A 19,875-nucleotide genomic window follows, 5' to 3' on the forward strand; every position below is an offset into this window, starting at 1 on the left:
TGATGGAGGAATGCACAGTGCAGGGTTGAAATTCTACTGGATTTGCATGAAATCAGGTTGTTTTAGCTAATGATCATGCTGCAAGATCTAGCATGTTGCATTCAATGTTTATCCCCATTAATTTCCCATTAATTTCCGTGAATTCCCATGGAATGTTTCCAACTTTGAATATTCCCGGAATTTTGCAACCCTATTTTCGCCTTATGTAAAATTGGCCATTTGAGGACCCAACCTTTTTAGTAGTTACCCGCCATTTGGTTTCTGCTGGGTTATGCAGGGACCAGGTGTCATTTAATGCGACTCTCAGAGAGAAAAAAAATATTTTATCTTTTGAGGCCAAATAAAAAAAAAGGGCTGAATTTTTTTTCTTTGCTTCAATCCTCTTCAATCCGATGTAAGGCGATGCACAAGGACTCTCGAGCTTGTGCTGCCACGGCTCTTGTGCTTTAGGACTTGAGTGGTAAAATGACGCATTGATTCGTCACGTAAATCTCTGTGGTGACTAAGTCCATGTCTACACTAAGCCAGATAACCCCTTAAAGGAATAATTATTTAGCCTAAGCCCCGTTTCAGCCACACTAACCTATCGTTTAAGGTCCTCCTCCTCGGACAATTTTTTACACGGGCAAGTGCGCCGTCTATTTCTTGAATCTCGGCTCATAGCTTTGGATGGACTCATTGATCGTTTACAAACTAAATCTAGAGAGGAAGTGACGTCAGAAAGACCGCGCCACACACAGGAAGTGACGTCAGAAAGAATGCGCCACAGCCAGCTTCATAATAAAGCGGTTTCGTAACTCGGAGCTAACAACTGGAAATATGGAGGCGAGTCATCCAGACAAGCCCGTGTTTCTCCTTCTTCTACATGTACAGACGCTTGTGGAAATCACATATGAATACCTTAAAGGCCTACTGAAAGCCACTACTACCGACCACGCAGTCTGATAGTTTATATATCAATGATGAAATCTTAACATTGCAACACATGCCAATACGGCCGGGTTAGATTAGTAAAGTGCAATTTAAATTTCCCGCGAAATATCCTGCTGAAAACGTCTAGGTATGATGACGTTTGCTCGTGACGTCACGGATTGTAGCGGGCATTTTGGGACAGCATTGTGGCCAGCTATTAAGTCGTCTGTTTTCATCGCAAAATTCCACAGTATTCTGGACATCTGTGTTGGTGAATCTTTTGCAATTTGTTTAATGAACAATGGAGATAGCAAAGAAGAAAGCTGTAGGTGGGAAGCGGTGTATTAGCGGCGGGCTGCAGCAACACAAACACGCAGCCGGTGTTTCATTGTTTACATTCCCGAACGATGACAGTCAAGCTTTACCATTGGCCTGGGACAACAGAGACTCTTACCAGGAGGACTTTGAGTTGGATACGCGGTGCCGTGAGTACGCAGCTGCGGCTTCCAAACATTTGATCGCTTGCCCGTATGTGCGTGCCGCTACGTGCATGTCACGTACGTAACTTTGGGGAAATATATGTGCTGTATGAACTTTGCGGAGGTGAACGGTACTTTGGACTGTGGGATTGAGTGTGTTGTGCGGGTGTTTGATTTGTATTGGTGGGTTATATGGACGGGAGGGGGGGAGGTGTTTGTTATGCGGATAAATTTGTGGCATATTAAATATAAGCCTGGTTGTGTTGTGGCTAATAGAGTATATATATGTCTTGTGTTTATTTACTGTTGTAGTCATTCCCAGCTGAATATCAGGTCCCACCCGCCTCTCACAGCATCTTCCCTATCTGAATCGCTTCCACTGCCCTCTAATCCTTCACTCTCACTTTCCTCATCCACAAATCTTTCATCCTCGCTCAAATTAATGGGGAAATCGTCGCTTTCTCGGTCCGAATCGCTCTCGCTGCTTGTGGCCATGATTTTAAACAATGTGCAGATGTGAGGAGCTCCACAACCTGTGACGTCACGCTACTTCCGGTACAGGCAAGGCTTTTTTATCAGCGACCAAAAGTTGCAAACTTTATCGTCGATGTTCTCTACTAAATCCTTTCAGCAAAAATATGGCAATATCGCGAAATGATCAAGTATGACACATAGAATGGATCTGCTATTCCCGTTTAAATAAGAAAATCTCATTTCAGTAGGCCTTTAAGTGAAAGCCATTGCAGCTATTTGGGATACAACACTTCTCAGACGGCAAGAGAACTTTCCAATGTCCGGTCAGCTGTGATTCTACTTAGCGGAAAACTTTGTCCATTTGTCGAAGGAGAGTCAACGAGAATGCGGGCTCCCGTGGATGTGATAAAAAAAGGTAGGACGTGTGCTTTGTATTACCTGGCCGTCGAGGGAAGACTACGGAAAACGGCGAATGCTTTTGGACTGGCAAAGCAGACTGTATCAGTTATTGTCCGCCATGTATGTCGCGGACTCAACGTCTAGGCAGGGCCGGCCCGTGCATAAGCCGTATAGGCAAATGCTAAGGGCGCTGTCCATCAGGGGGCGCCACGCCAGTGCCACAAATGTTAGGGGAAAAAAAAAAAAAAAAAAAAAAGTTGGTACTATTATTTCTAAATACAAAAATAATCCCACGTTAATCAAAATGCAAAGTAAAGCCTATTTAATTGAAATATTATTTGTTACAACCTTACGCCCCCCCCCCCCCCCCACCCCCCCCCCCCCCCCCCCCCCCGTACGGTGCGCCCCCTCCCTTCCCGTATCATTCATGACTCTTTTTGGACGTCACCACATCAAAAAATCAACACAAGATGTCAAAACGGCCAAAACTGTCAGGTGCCCAGGAAGAGAAAAGAAGAGGAGGAGAAACGAGAAAAAGACAGAGGTAGCAGGTAGGTAACGTTAGCCTACATGAAATTATTTGTCTGTTACAGAATGTGATAGTAACCTGGCCTTTTTAGCATTAAGCTAATGTTACATGATTCGGCAATTGCTAATCAATAAATAGCTAGTTCTGTTTTAACGTCGGGTTAATATTGTGGAGGGGGCTAAATTGTTATGGAAAATAATAATGTAACGTTGGGTAATTACAGTACTCCACCTTACATTCCTCAGGGACATTTGTATTAGATCTTTTAAGCAGGTGTTTTTCGTTGACATTGTTATTGCCTTCTGGTTAGCTAATGTTTGCCCTGCAGGTAATAGTCACTTTTCCACCCCTTTATATATTAGGTATAGTTGTAAGCCTAGTTGTTAAAGTGCACATCATTATTGTTAATTAAGCAATATCACATGAGAGGGAATGCTGTTTTTTTATTTGAGCACTGCTGTGATTCGGTTAAAGATAATCATAACATAACATTCTCATATAATATGTTAATTTGCTTTCTTTAAGTAAAAAAAAAGGTCAAAGACAAAGCTATTCGGTTTCTTGTGAGTATATACGCTTCACTGCCGATGTGGGGGGGGGCGCCACCTAAAATCTTGCCTAGGGCGCCAGATTGGTTAGGGCCAGGCCTGCGTCTAAGTCCACAGTATATAAAGTCACCAAAAAGGAATGGACAATGAAGGTGAAGGCAAAAGAGTGAGGAGTGTCCTGACCAGATATCTAGTTTCCTAGTTTGATTGTTGTAAAATGTCCTTTATCACATTGTTTACTTACACGTGTTTATTAAAGATTTGATTAATTCATGATGTCTCAGGTGTGATTCACTACCATAGGGGCCCCACAGCACACTGGATTCCAGTTCATTGAAATACCACAACACTGGATATTGTTCAGATAAGTTACATTTAAGAACTTGCACACAAAGCAACACTGGAGGTGACTATGACGTACGCATTTTCCTCTGAGTCTTGTTCACGAGTGAGGGAAGAGTGGATGGTGAGATCGACAGGCGGATCGGTGCGGCGTCTTCAGTAATGCAGACGCCGTTGTGGTGAAGAAGGAGCTGAGCCGGAAGGCAAAGCTCTCAATTTACCGGTCGATCTACGTTCCATCCTCACCTATGGTCATGAGCTTTGGGTTATGACCCAAAGGACAAGATCACGGTTACAAGCGGCCGAAATGAGTTTCCTCCGGCGGGTCTCTCCCTTAGAGATAGGGTGAGAAGCTCTGTCATCCGGGAGGAGCTCAAAGTAAAGCCGCTGCTCCTCCACATGGAGAGGGAGCCAGATGAGGTGGTTCGGGCATCTGGTCACGTCCGATTGGTAGGAGGCCAGGACACGTTGGGAAGACTATGTCTCCCGGCTGGCCTGGGAACGCCTCGGGATCCCCCGGGAGGAGCTTGACGAAGTGGCTGTGTAGAGGGAAGTCTGGGCTTTTCTGTTTAGGCTGCTGCCCCCCGCGACCCGACCTCAGATAAGCGAAAGAAGATGGATGGATGGATGGATGGGTGTATTCAGTGTTAGCCTTTATATTTGAATAATTAAAAAAGGTTTGTTTGATTTCTGAGTGTATTCTCCGCCTCTTAGGTGGACCATGCACGATATATCAGAAAAGTAAAGTCCTAATAACAACAACAAGCCTTCACTTGTCACTACACTGTCTGCTGGAAACCTGCTCCACCTTGATAGTCTTGTTTTTTTTCTTTCTATCCTCCCTCCATCACTTGACAGTGAGAGCGTCCCCCTTTTTTTCCCCTCCCCGCCTGCACGGACGCAGTGGCAGCAGCCGAGTAGACGCTGGCAGAGGAGGTGGATAGACGGTCTCCTCTCGGTGGGATTGTCCAACGGCACGCGGCTTCAACATGCCTCCGAGGAACACAAGACTGTCTGCGCTCGTCCTGCTCATCTCCTCGCTGCTCCTCAGCCCCTGCGGGACAGGTGAGTCGCTCTTCCCCAGCCTCCACCCGAGCTGCAAGGTGCGTGTTTGGCAACGTGGTCACACTTTTTGTCACGTCCCCCTCAGTCTTACATGAAACATTAAGAAAATGCGCAACAATGCATTTTGTGAACAAATAAAATGTAATTCTCTCCAAATGTAACCGTTAATAAGGAAATGTTACCAAATGTCAGTGAATATCGTTACCCGGGTGTCATTCGAGACCAGTGTTTTCAACCTTTTTTGAGCCAAGCACATTTTTTGCATTGACAAAATCCAGAGGCACACCAGCAGCAGACATCATTAAAAACGAAACTCAGTTGACAGTAAAAAGTCACAATTGTTGGGTATGACTTTAAAGCATAACCAAGCATGCATCAATATAGCTCTTGTCTCAAAGTAGGTGTACTGTCACCACCTGTCACATCACACCCAGACTTATTTGGACTTTTTTGCTGTTTTCCTGTGTGTAGTGTTTTAGTTCTTGTCTTGCGCTCCTATTTTGCTGGCTTTTTCTCTTTTTTTGGTATTTTCCTGTAGCAGTTTCATGTCTTCCTTTGAGCGATATTTCCCGCATCTACTTTGTCAAGAACATTTCAGTTGTTTTCATCCTTCTTAGTGGGGACGTCAGGGTTTCCCACACATTCATTTATTTGTGGCGGCCCGCCACGAAAGAATTACGCCACAAGAAAAAAATAAAATAAAAAGTAAATAAAAAAACTAAAATAAAAAAAATAATTTTTTTATTTTTTATTTAATTTTATTTTTGTCCTCTCCAGCTTCTCAGGCAAATCATATAGTTGATGTAGATGCCCATATCGGCTGTTCAGATTTACTTTACAAAAGAGAAGTGTAGAATACTTCTCTTGCTGCCTTATTTGTATTTGACTTTATTAAATGTATTTATATTAGAAACACAACATGTGTATATAACAAAGGGTGCAAAGTCTGCAGGCAGTAGGAAACACATGGTTAAGTGTAGGGAGTAAAACTGATGGCAGTCTAAAGTTCAAGATTTTTGGAGCTCTTTGTTCAGTGGATCAGATGTTTGATGAAGCTCTGTGTCTATCTACCACCACTACTGTTTTCTGTTTATTTGTTACTGACTGTGGCAGGACACCTCTGCCTCTGTTTCACTTTATGTTGCTGGTAAATAATATGGTTGTAGTAGTAGGCTAAAGTTAAATTATTTAGTATGCACTAATTAAAGGGGCAAGATAATGGCACTAGCATTTACTTAACTTAAGAATATTTTTCAACATATTGAGCAAAAAGGTCTAATTTTTTTTTTCTACCAAGAAAAGTGCACTTGTTATTAGTGAGAATATACTTATTTTAAGGTATTTTTGGGTTCATTGAGGTTAGCTAATTTTACTTGTTTTGGAAAGTCTTGACAAGCCGAATTTTCTCGTTCTATTGGCAGATAATTTAGCTTAGTTCAAATAAAATACCCCTAATTTATTTTTTTCTTGTTTTTGATCACTGACTTTTTGCAGTGCAGATGTAAAACATATTTTTCCACAATCAGCCTTTTCATATCAAACGATAAAGGAATGGAACGACCTCACAACAAACTTAAAAAGTCTTAACAGATTGCTCTTCACTCACAATTGAAGTTAAAAAAGTGGCTTCGGAGCAATCAAAGCTGCTCACACGGTCACAAAGGTGGGCACTATGATTGACATGTCAACTTAATGTGTATTATATTTATGCATGAGAACATTTTGTTGTAAATTGTGAGGTGTGTGTGTGTTAAAATCATGGTTGTTTTTACAAATGATGACAGATGTGAACAAGAGCATGTATTGTCTGTGTTATGATGTAAAGGAGGGGTGTGGTTGTATTGTGTTATGTCTGTGTTATGATCTAAAGGAGGGGTGTGGTTGTATTGTGTTATGTCTGTGTTATGATCTAAAGGAGGGGTGTGGTTGTATTGTGTTATGTCTGTGTTATGATCTAAAGGAGAGGTGTGGTTGTATTGTGTTATGTCTGTGTTATGATGTAAAGGAGGGGTGTGGTTGTATTGTGTTATGTCTGTCTTATGATGTAAAGGAGGGGTGTGGTTGTATTGTGTTATGTCTGTGTTATGATCTAAAGGAGAGGTGTGGTTGTATTGTGTTATGTCTGTGTTATGATGTAAAGGAGGGGTGTGGTTGTATTGTGTTATGTCTGTGTTATGATCTAAAGGAGGGGTGTGGTTGTATTGGGTTATGTCTGTGTTATGATCTAAAGGAGGGGTGTGGTTGTATTGGGTTATGTCTGTGTTATGATGTAAAGGAGGGGTGTGGTTGTATTGTGTTATGTCTGTGTTATGATCTAAAGGAGGGGTGTGGTTGTATTGTGTTATGTCTGTGTTATGATGTAAAGGAGAGGTATGGTTGTATTGTGTTATGTCTGTGTTATGATCTAAAGGAGGGGTGTGGTTGTATTGTGTTATGTCTGTGTTATGATGTAAAGGAGGGGTGTGGTTGTATTGTGTTATGTCTGTGTTATGATCTAAAGGAGGGGTGTGGTTGTATTGTGTTATGTCTGTGTTATGATCTAAAGGAGGGGTGTGGTTGTATTGTGTTATGTCTGTGTTATGATCTAAAGGAGGGGTGTGGTTGTATTGTGTTATGTCTGTGTTATGATCTAAAGGAGAGGTGTGGTTGTATTGTGTTATGTCTGTGTTATGATCTAAAGGAGAGGTGTGGTTGTATTGTGTTATGTCTGTGTTATGATCTAAAGGAGAGGTGTGGTTGTATTGTGTTATGTCTGTGTTATGATCTAAAGGAGGGGTGTGGTTGTATTGTGTTATGTCTGTGTTATGATGTAAAGGAGGGGTGTGGTTGTATTGTGTTATGTCTGTGTTATGATCTAAAGGAGGGGTGTGGTTGTATTGTGTTATATAACTTTGTTTTTTGTCCTATTTAGGAAGAATGTTTGGACGGTGGAACGGTTGAAGTGGGTTGAAAAATGTGGGAGGAGTAGTCGCCAGAAAAAAGGGTGGAAACAGGGCTTTGGAAAACCAGGAATTCTGGAAAATCCTGGTACTTTTTTGAACTGGGAAATAAAGAAATTTGAATTTCCAGGATGGTGAAATGTGTTGAAGGTGGAATGGTTTGAATAGGTTGAAAAATGTGGAAATGGTGGAAGTTTGAAAAATGGCCAATTCATTTTGGATGGGAAAAATGTCCCGGAAAACCTGCAATTCTGGGAAATTTGGGAATTTTTGGAAGTTGTCAAGGCAAAGCCCGCGATTCCCGAATAGGCTGAACAGTTTGAAGTTGGAACAGTTTGAATCAGATGAAAAATGTGGGAGTTGTGGAACTTTGAAGAATGTTCCACTGATTTCAATGGGAATTTCCCCAAAAATAGTTTTTTTTGGGAAAAGCGGGAATTTTTTTGAAAATGGTAAAAAACTTAAATGGTCTGAATGAGTTGAAATGGTTGGTGTTGGAATTTTTCAAATTGGTCGAGAAATGTTGAGGTAGTAACATGTTGAATTGAGAAATGGTATCACAGAATTCCTGGAATTTTCGGGAAAACCTGGAATTTTTCCAGTTCACTTTGTTTTTTTGTCCTAATTAAAAAGAATGTTTAGACGGTGGGACGTTTGAAGTGGGTTGAAAAATGTGGTAGGAGTAGTCGCCAGAAAAATGGGTGGAAATAGGGCTTTGGAAAACCAGGAATTCTGGAAAGTCCTGGAACTTTTTGGAACTTAGAAAAAGGGAAGTTTAAATATCCAGAATGGTGGAATATGTTGAACGTGGAATGGTTTGAATAGGTTGAAATATGTGGAAATAGTGGATGTTTGAAAAATGGCCAATTCATTTTGAATGGGAAAAATGTCCTGGAAAACCTGGAATTCTGGGAAATCTGGGAATTTTTGGAAGTTGTCAAGGGAAAGCCCGCGATTCCCGAATAGGCTGAACAGTTTGAAGTTGGAACGGTTTGAATCAAATGAAAAATGTGGCAGTTGTGGAACTTTGAAGAATGTTTGGAACGGTGGAACGGTTGAAGTGGGTTGAAAAATGTGGTAGGATTAGTCGCCAGAAAAAAGGGTGGAAATAGGGCTTTGGAAAACCAGGAATTCTGGAAAATCTTGGAACTATTTTGAACTTGGAAATAGGGAAGTTTGAATTTCCAGAATGGGGGAATAGGTTGAAGGTGGAATGGTTTGAATAGGTTGGAATATGTGGAAATGGTGGAAGTTTGAAAAATGGGCCAATTCATTCTGAATGGGAAAAATGTCCCGGAAAACCTGGAATTCTGGGAAATCTGGGAATTTTTGGAATGTGTCAAGGGAAAGCCCACGATTCCCAAATAGGCTGAACAGTTTGAATTTGGAACGCTTTGAATCGGGTGAAAAATGTGGAAGGTAGAGCGCGCCAAAATCTGGAGAAGGAGAAGAAGTTGAATAAAAAATGGATGAATTTTGGTGTAGAAAAGCATGTGTGAATGCTTTGGAACATTCACACAATGAGCAAAAATGATACGGAATCCCTATAATGCTCGCTGACTGAAGCTCTTTGGTGTCTACTGGAGCGTTTCATCAAATGGCTGAGAAAGCTGAGCTGAGTATTTCACCTGGTGGAGGTTGAAGAGGCCACTTTTAAGTCGGAATTATTCCTGTAATGGGGAGAAAATTCATTTTTAATGCAGTGCCTGACCGTAAATATATTCTTCTGCGTGAGGCTTTAAGTGCTTAGCTTCCTGCTTCCCATGCAAACAACTCTGTCCCATCAGAATGTGTAACTTTTCAAAGAGCTGTGCTGTGTTGCCCCGTGAGACCATAAACTGCTGAATAAAATCAATTTGCTGTGAATGTGTAAAATATTTTCTCACAAACCTCTGTCCTATCCTTTATGCTTTAATGAGATCCAGGATAAGGAAAGAGCAAAGTAGTGGATAAATTACCTTTCCCTTGTCGGTGTCATTCTGCCAGTGTGTTTTGTGGAGCTGTCCGCCGAAAGAAGTTGTGATTAAGTCAAGGTTATGTACAGGTCCCATCAGGCGCTGGTGCAAGTCTAGTGGTGTCCGCCGTGAATCTTGATCTATTAATCCACAGAAGGTAGTTAAGCAATACGAGTGACAAGGTTTGCAGTCAGTCAATCTGCACTTTGTGAACTCTGGGATTTTAAATTTGGCCAAGGCCAGCCCCTTAAATGGGAGCATGACAACAAATCAAAGCCATTGATCAACAGGACCTGACATCAGAGTTTATAAGATGACTTGTTTTTGGCCCAACAATCAGCCACAATTCTACCATTCGTGGAGTGTCGTATTTCAATCAATCAATCAATCAATGTTTATTTATATAGCCCTAAATCACAAGTGTCTCAAAGGGCTGCACAAGCCACAACGACATCCTCGGTACAGAGCCCACATACGGGCAAGGAAAAACTCACCCCAGTGGGACGTCGGTGAATGACTATGAGAAACCTTGGAGAGGACCGCATATGTGGGTAACCCCCCCCCCCCCTCTAGGGGAGACCGAAAGCAATGGATGTCGAGTGGGTCTGACATAATATTGTGAAATTGTGAAAGTCCAGTCCACAGTGGATCCAACACATCAGCGAGAGTCCAGTCCATAGTGGGGCCAGCAGGAAACCGTCCCAAGCGGAGACGGGTCAGCAGCGCAGAGATGTCCCCAACCGATGCACAGGCTAGTGGTCCACCCGGGGTCCCGACTCTGGACAGCCAGCACTTCATCCATGGCCACCGGACCTATGCAACTCCCCCTCCCGAGGGACAGGGGAAAAGAGGAGAGAAGAAAAGAAACGGCAGATCAACTGGTCTAAAAAGGGGGGTCTATTTAAAGGCTAGAGTATACAAATGAGTTTTAAGATGGGACTTAAATGCTTCTACTGAGGTAGCATCTCTAACTGTTACCGGGAGGGCATTCCAGAGTACTGGAGCCCCAATAGAAAACGCTCTATAGCCCGCAGACTTTTTTTTGGCTCTGGGAATCACTAATAAGCCGGAGTTCTTTGAACGCAGATTTCTTGTCGGGACATATGGTACAATACAATCGGCCAGATAGGCTGGAGCTAAACCGTGTAGTATTTTATACGTAAGTAGTAAAACCTTAAAGTCGCATCTTAAGTGCACAGGAAGCCAGTGCAAGTGAGCCAGTATAGGCGTAATATGATCAAACTTTCTTGTTGTTGTCAAAAGTCTAGCAGCCGCATTTGTGTTTGTTACCGCCCTTGTAAGAGATATAACGATAAACGGTAATATTGATAACCGCGGCAAAGCTCCTTACCGTTATTGTAGGTAGGTAGGTCTTTATTATCATTGCACAAGTACAACAAAACTTTGTTTTCAGCACAAACCCGTTCAAGATTAGACAAACAAACAGTGTACAGGGTGACAGAACAGGAACGCTGTTGGGTCGCCACAAGCCGCCCCCTCCAGAAGGTCTTATCTTTGTCCATGTGATGTCAGATGAAACAAACATTGTAATGTTTGGCCACAATACCCACCAATATGTTTGGAGGAGAAAAGGTGAGGCCTTTAATCCCAGGAACACCACCCATTCCGTCAAGCATGGTGGTGGTAGTATCTTTCTGTCTTGCCTCTTGGTGAGGGCGGTCGCATTTTTCTCCGCTCCCTCCTTCCCTGCTTGCTTTCTTGTGTCCTTGTCTTGTCTGAACTTTTTTGAAGCCTCTTTCTTTGCGCTGTCCTTGAATCTAAACATCCAACATGGATATGATCAGCTGGACTCTCGACGCAATTAACAAAGTCTTTTCGACAAGGAAAAGAGGTTCGGGGGAGCCTGGCTGCCCTGATGGATCCATTGCTGCGGGGTACGTGACAGATTCCTGGGATAAATGGAGACTCATGTGCCTCTCAGTCCTTTCCATCGAGGATGTGGAAGACATCTACCTATTTGGAACCGTGATCGCGGGGCACCTGCTGATTGGGCTGGGCATTGCTCTATGGATCTCATCTTGGAGAAGCTTGCTGAGAAGGAAGAGTTAAATTGAATTTGAGAGATCCAGCACGGACACGGAGCAGGCAGGTCATTGTTTTGACTGCTCGGAGAAAACAACATCTTAATCTACAATTTGACTCCCTGGAATGGCCTTGATGCCTCATCAGGAATGTATCAGGAACAGGCTGTTCTGAAGAACTCCCCCGAGGACTCCTCAACGATGGACGCTTTTGACCTTCCTTTTTTCAATAACACCTGGTGTCGAACTTTGAGATCGGTCCCAGTCCACAAAAACATTTCAACATCTCACCCAAGTTAATTGGGCATACATGCACGCACCCGCCTCTCCCCCAATCAACGCCTTCACCACTGCTTAATTCCTCCGGGGTTGTGGATGGCAGCCGGCCTCCAGTGCCCCAAATCCCCCCCCTCTGTTGCGAGTTGTTGTGATTACATGTATCATGTTTATGTGTGCCATGCTATGTGAGTTTTTTTTCTTCGGACTCAGTCCGGACCCCTCCTGAGGGTCCAGCCTTAGACTGATATTTTTTTTACTCTTCCCCCTTTCCCAATGTCACCTTTTTCCCACCTTTTTTAAGGAGCGCCGTAAGTGACTGATCCGTTGGCGGTCCCGTCTTGTCCCCTTGTAACGTATGTCTGCTCTTAGTGGGACTGTGCCGAAAATGAAATTTCAGTTCTTATGTGTCTTGTACATGCTAAGAATGGACAACAATAAAGCATCATTAATCTTGAATCTTGAATTATGCTCTGGGCCTGTTTTGCTGCCAATGGAACGGTTTCTTTACAGAGAGTAAATGGGTCAATGAAAAAGGAGGATTACCTCCAAATTCTTCAGGACAAGCTAAAATCATCAGCCAGGAGGTTGGGTCTTGGGCGCAGTTGGGTGTTCCAACAGGACAATGACCCCAAACACACGTTAAAAGTGGTAAAGGAATGGCTAAATCAGGCTAGAATTAAGGTTTTAGAATGGCCTTCCCAAAGTCCTGATTTAAAAGTGTGGACAATGCTGAAGAAACAAGTCCATGTCAGGAAACCAACACATTTAGCTGAACAGCAGCAATTTTGTCAAGAGGAGTGGTCAAAAACTAAATCAGAAGCTTGCCAGAAGCTTGTGGATGGCTACCAAAAGCGCCTTATTTCAGGTAAACTTGCCAAGTGACATGTAAGCAAATATTAACATTGCTGTATGTATACTTTTGACCCAGCACATTTGCTCACATTTTCAGTAGACCCATAATAAATTCATAAAAGAACCAAACTTCATGAATGTTGTTTGTGACCAACAAGTATGTGCTCCAATCACTCTATCACAAAAATATAAGAGTTGTAGTAATGATTGGAAACTCGGGACAGCCATGACATTATTTTCTTTACAAGTGTATGCAAACTTTCGGTCGCGACTGTATGTCAAACTTGAGAACCACTCAGTTCCATTTTAATGAATGCAAGCAATAAAAGCTCTCATAGCTATGTTCCCAATTACTGTTCCATAATGGCAACAGTAAAAGTAAAACTGCTTTATAAATGTCTGACAAAGCTCTGCTGTCTTTCTGCAAGTTCAGCATCGTTTTAGCCCAATTTGCTATGGGCTGCTTACTTGAGGTCTATACTTTACCCCTCTCAGTTATCTTATAAACGTCAGCACTCGCTTTGTCTCGTCAAACATGTCTGCTCCTTCTGCCAGGTCTGTCTGCCAAGGATTTGCACCAATTGCACACACTCACTTAAGTTTCTACCCTCACTAATTGTATCCTTCACCCGCTGCTTGTCTTCCAACCTTCAGGCTGGAGGATGGATGTGAAGCAACATTATTTGTTTGAAAAGTTGTTTGAATTCTTCTTTGTAACCCAAAGGAGAAAGAACTGGCATAGAATAATTGATTGTGTTACCTCGGATTAGAATTGAATTGGTTCTGTGACGCAGCTCGCCCCTTGTAAAACTCAGTCCATTGAAACCCATTGAAAAAAATGCATGGATTCAAAAAACAGAGGCACAATGCTGAGAATTCTCAAGGCTTACGGGGTCCCCCCAAATCTACTCCGGGCCATAGAGGCCATGTACAAGGGCACAAGAGCCAAGGTGGTAACCCCAGATGTGATCAGCAAGGAGTTTGAAATCCTGGCAGGGGTGCAGTAGGTAGACACTCTTGCCCCCTTCCTCTTTATCATAGCTCTTGGACTACGCGCTCAGGAACGCCATCAACGGGCAGGAGCAGGAGCTTGGCTTCACAATTACACCAAGAAGGTCTAGAAGAACCTCTGCTGTAGCCCTAGCAGACCAAGACTACGCAGATGACATCTGCCTGTTGGCTGTTCACTTGGAGCAGGCACAGGAACTCCTGAACAGAGTGGAGGTGGAATGTGCCAGGGTTGGCCTCAGACTGAACGCAAAGAAGCCTGAGGTAATCCCCTATAACCTACACATGGACCACCCGCCAATAACAACATCAGATGGCAAAGCTCTGCGAGAGGTCAATGACTTCAAGTACTTGGGTCCCTGGATGAACTCCACAGAACAAGACCTTAAGGTCAGGAAGGCACTAGCGTGGAGGGCCCTGAACGGTATGTCAAGAGTGTGGTGCTCAAATCTCCCCCGACACATAAAGCTGAGTCTATTCCACACCACTGTGGAGTCTGTCCTCCTGTATGGCTGCGAAAGCTGGACCCTGACACCCACCCTGCAGAAGTCCCTAGATGGGTGCTACACCAGAATGATACGAGCTGTTCTGAATGTGGACCAGAACATCCACATCACCAACAAGGACCTGTACGAGCAACTACCGAAGCTCAGCAAGAAGGTAACAGCTAGGAGGACGAGGCTGGCCGGCCACTGCCGCAGACATCGGGAGCTCCCATAGGGCCAGCCTGCATGGGAATCGATCACGAGGACGTCCTGTGCTAACGTACGTGGACATCCTGAAGAAAGATGCGGGAGCTGAAAGCTCTATGGAGCTGGCCGGGTGTATGGAGAACCGGAATGATTCGAGACTCCGATGGAAGCTCGTCTGAGGAGCATGAACTGATGAGTCTACTCGGATGAGAAGTGAAACGTCTTCTAAGACAAACTAAATAGTCCAGTTGCGATCTATTGAATGCCCTAAGATTACAATGACCTGGATGAATAAGAACATTCATAGAGATGCTATACAGCATACGTCGGTCAAAAAAGGAGGTGCTTTGTTGATATAATATTTTTATTTTTATTTTTTTATTTTTTTATTAATTTTATTTTTTATTTTTTTATTTTTTTTATAAACCAGTCCAACAAAATGATACACAATACTACCATAAAAATACAATTCCGATTCCAAAACCAAACCCGACCCAGCAACATGCAGAATAGCAATCAACAGAGCAATTGAGAGGACACACAAACATGACACAAAACAATCCAAAAGAAGTGAAACAAAAATAAATATCAACAAGACTATCAAAAATTATAAGAATTCCAACATAGCAGTGATTAGAAATCCCTCATATATATTATCATCACAGCCATATATAAAAAAATATATTGTATTTATATTAGACTGTATTTATATTATTCACATGTGAGTCATGCTGTATAATAGACTGTATTTATATTATTCACATGTGAATAATGCTGTATAATAGACTGTATTTATATTATTCACATGTGAATAATGCTGTATAATAGACTGTATTTATATAATTCACATGTGAATAATGCTGTATAATAGACTGTATTTATATTATTCACATGTGAGTCATGCTGTATAATAGACTGCATTTATATTATTCACATGTGAATAATGCTGTATAATAGACTGTATTTATATTATTCACATGTGAATAATGCTGTATAATAGACTGCATTTATATTATTCACATGTGAATAATGCTGTATAATAGACTGTATTTATATTATTCACATGTGAATAATTCTGTATAATAGACTGTATTTATATTATTCACATGTGAATAATGCTGTATAATAGACTGTATTTATATTATTCACATGTGAATAATGCTGTATAATAGACTGTATTTATATTATTCACATGTGAATAATGCTGTATAATAGACTGTATTTATATTATTCACATGTGAATAATGCTGTATAATAGACTGTATTTATATTATTCACATGTGAGTCATGCTGTATAATAGACTGCATTTATATTATTCACATGTGAATAATGCTGTATAATAGACTGTATTTATATTATTCACATGTGAATAATGCTGTATAATAGACTGCATTTATATTATTCACATGTGAATAATGCTGTATAATAGACTGTATTTATATTATTCACATGTGAATAATTCTGTATAATAGACTGTATTTATATTATTCACATGTGAATAATGCTGTATAATAGACTGTATTTATATTATTCACATGTGAATAATGCTGTATAATAGACTGTATTTATATTATTCACATGTGAATAATGCTGTATAATAGACTGTATTTATATTATTCACATGTGAATAATTCTGTATAATAGACTGTATTTATATTATTCACATGTGAATAATGCTGTATAATAGACTGTATTTATATTATTCACATGTGAATAATGCTGTATAATAGACTGCATTTATATTATTCACATGTAAAAAAAATACCTAAGTGTTTATTGTTTATTGTGAGCGAATTGTGGTGCTGAATTCCCCCCAGGGATCAATAAAGTACTTTCTATTCTATATATATATATATTTTAAAAAAAAAAGAACAATAGTGTGACAGTGGCTTACACTTGCATCGCCTCTCATAATCTTGACAACACACTGCGTCCAATATTTTCCACAAAGATAAAATAAGTCATATTTTAGGTTCCTTTAATAATTAAAACAAATTTAAATAATGGATCCCATATTCCAATATATGACTAATTATTATCTAAACTAAATGCAGTTATATGTTATTATTAATAAAATCAAATGTAAGACATTTAGAATATACAGTAAAATAATGATGTACAATATACTAACAGTATACAGTATAATGATTAAAGATGTATAAAATAATCGATTTATAATCAAATAGCCAAATTCAATGTATTGAATTTAAATATCACAATGACAAAACAACTCAATACAAAGAACTTACTACCTTACTTTCATTTGAACTTTTTTTATTTGACTTTTCCTGGTATGACTGCATTTTATTGAGTATACTGACCTCCAACTATTCACAGAATACACTGAATAGCCATTTAAGGGCCACTTAAAGGCTACCCAATTTAAAACATAATAAGACAAGACGAAGCACTAAAAAAAAAAAGACAAAGTCAGCTTTCTTTCTACTGAGACACTTGCAGTAAAATACTTACCCAATTGGCTTCCTAGTAAAACAGAATAAAGTGGGTAGAAAAAAAAGGTATTACAATCAAATTTCTGCAGATGGCTTTGCGAACGGAGAAGTGATGAGCTACATTGCCTCAGGACGTGTGTGTTGTGATACCAGTTAGACTTTGATTTTATGATGAATGAGAACGCCGAATGTGCTTTTATTTCAACTATTTGGAGAGGTAACCTTCGCCTGCTTTTTGGTGGAGCACTGTGATTCCTGGCCTGAGCAACATGGATACTTAAAGGCCTATGAGTTTGCCAGAAAGCAACAGCTTCGTGTTGTGTCTGATATGTCAGTATTATCTTTTTTCACGGTGGATAGGTTGCTAGATGGTTCCTAATGTTGCTGGATGACAAGGTTAAGTGGTGGTTATGGTGGTGTTTTCTGAGGTGGTACTTGGTGAGAATTGTTTGAGAACCTCTGTCTTAGAGGGTTTTAAAGAAGGGGTGGTTCACAATGGTCTCAGTTTTTTGTGAACCACCCCTTCTTTAAAACCCTCTAAGACACAGGTTCTCAAACAATTCTCACCAATGGTCTCAGCTTTTTGTGAACCACCCCTTCTTTAAAACCCTCTAAGACAGAGGTTCTCAAACAATTCTCACCAATGGTCTCAGCTTTTTGTGAACCACCCCTTCTTTAAAACCCTCTAAGACAGAGGTTCTCAAACAATTCTCACCAATGGTCTCAGCTTTTTGTGAACCACCCCTTCTTTAAAACCCTCTAAGACAGAGGTTCTCAAACAATTCTCACCAATGGTCTCAGCTTTTTGTGAACCACCCCTTCTTTAAAACCCTCTAAGACAGAGGTTCTCAAACAATTCTCACCAATGGTCTCAGCTTTTTGTGAACCACCCCTTCTTTAAAACCCTCTAAGACAGAGGTTCTCAAACAATTCTCACCAAGTACCACCTCAGAAAACACCACCATAAGGACCGACGTTCAAATACAGTAGCGTAGTAGGCCTGAGTATTCATTAAAAACAAGACAGAGGTATGTTTAATATGTTTGGCCATTGTACCAGTTAATTATTTTTTTTGGTAACTGACTGAGTCCTATGTTTTGTTATGTAGTTTCTTCAATTTTTAACATACACTATATTGCCAAAAGTATTTGGCCACCTGCCTTGACTCACATAAGAACTTGAAGTGCCATCCCATTCCTAACCCATAGGGTTCAATATGATGTCGGTCCACCTTTTGCAGTTGGAAAAGTGGGTTTATAGGAATTTTCGACCATTCATATCCATATGGACAGAATTTCTAGGCGCAGTCAGGGCGTTGAGGGGTTCCGGTTTGGTGGCTGCAGGATTAGGTCTCTGCTTTTTGCAGATAATGCGGTCCTGATGGCTTCATCTGGCCAGGATCTTCAGCTCTCACTGGATCGGTTCGCAGCCGAGTGTGAAGCAACCGTGATGAGAATCAGCACCTCCAAGTCCGAGTCCATGGTTCTCGCCCGGAAAAGGGTGGAGTGCCATCTCACTATACTGCCCCAAGTGGAGGAGTTCAAGTACCTCGGAGTCTTGTTGACGAGTGAGGGAAGAGTGGATGGTGAGATCGACAGGCGGATCGGTGCGGCGTCTTCAGTAATGCGTACGCTGTATCGATCCGTTGTGGTGAAGAAGGAGCTGAGCCGGAAGGCAAAGCTCTCAATTTACCGCTCGATCTACGTTCCCATCCTCACCTATGGTCATGAGCTTTGGATTATGACCGAAAGGACAAGATCACGGGTACAAGCGGCCCAAATGAGTTTCCTCCGCCGGGTGGCGGGTCTCTCCCTTAGAGATAGGGTGAGAAGCTCTGTCATCCGGGAGGAGCTCAAAGTAAAGCCGCTGCTCCTCCACATGGAGAGGAGCCAGATGAGGTGGTTCGGGTGGCATCTGGTCAGGATGCCACCCGAACGCCTCCCTAGGGAGGTGTTTCGGGCACGTCCGACCGGTAGGAGGCCACGGGGAAGACCCAGGACACGTTGGGAAGACTATGTCTCCCGGCTGGCCTGGGAACGCCTCGGGATCCCCTGGGAAGAGCTGGATGAAGTGGCTGGGGAGAGGGAAGTCTGCGCTTCCCTGCTTAGGCTGCTGCCCCCGCGAACCGACCTCGGATAAGCGGAAGAAGATGGATGGATGGATGTTTTACAAACCGCAGGGCTCAAAGTGTAAGAACAAAGTTGCAGCTTATATTCCGAAATGTCCGGTAATTATTTATTAATCATGAAATATTTCACATTTTCTTAGGTCCAACTCTGTGTATTCCTAATAGAGTTACTACATATTTATAACAACTCAAACCAAGAAGCATTAATTCAATTAATTTCTTCATTCAGAGTTTTTACAATTTTGTCATTGATCTATACGACAGTGTTTCCCACACATTCATTTATTTGTGGCGGCCCGCCACGAAAGAATTACGTCCGCCACAAATAAAAAAAATAAAATAAAAAAAATTAAAATAAAAAAAAATAATTTTGTTTTTTTGTTTTTTTGTTTTTTTGTCCTCTCCAGCTTCTCAGGCAAATCATATAGTTGATGTAGATGCCCATATCGGCTGTTCAGATTTACTTTACAAAAGAGAAGTGTAGGATACTTCTCTTGTTGCCTTATTTGTATTTGACTTTATTAAATGTATTTATATTAGAAACACAACATGTGTATATAACAAAGGGTGCAAAGTCTGCAGGCAGTCGGAAACACATGGTTAAGTGTAGGGAGTAAAACTGATGGCAGTCTAAAGTTCAAGATTTTTGGAGCTCTTTGTTCAGTGGATCAGATGTTTGATGAAGCTTTGTGTCTATCTACCACCACTACTGTTTTCTGTTTATTTGTTACCGACTGTGGCAGGACACCTCTGCCTCTGTTTCACTTTATGTTGCTGG

The 19,875-nt window shown here is 41.5% G+C and overlaps 1 protein-coding gene across 1 annotated transcript in view; it reads left to right on the plus strand.

Annotated features, from left to right (window-relative positions):
* The first annotated feature begins 4,606 nt into the window (after positions 1–4,606).
* The window catches only part of LOC133635399 (contactin-associated protein-like 4), a 207,247-nt gene continuing 191,978 nt past the window's right edge, over positions 4,607–19,875 (plus strand). Inside the window, exon 1 of the mRNA XM_062028564.1 lies at positions 4,607–4,748. Within this exon, the coding sequence (XP_061884548.1) occupies positions 4,673–4,748 (76 nt within the window). The 5' untranslated portion in view covers positions 4,607–4,672. The remainder of the gene's footprint in view (positions 4,749–19,875) is intronic.

This window comes from Entelurus aequoreus, linkage group LG19, assembly GCF_033978785.1.
Source record: "Entelurus aequoreus isolate RoL-2023_Sb linkage group LG19, RoL_Eaeq_v1.1, whole genome shotgun sequence".
In the NCBI taxonomy this organism is placed as follows: Eukaryota; Metazoa; Chordata; class Actinopteri; order Syngnathiformes; family Syngnathidae; genus Entelurus; species Entelurus aequoreus.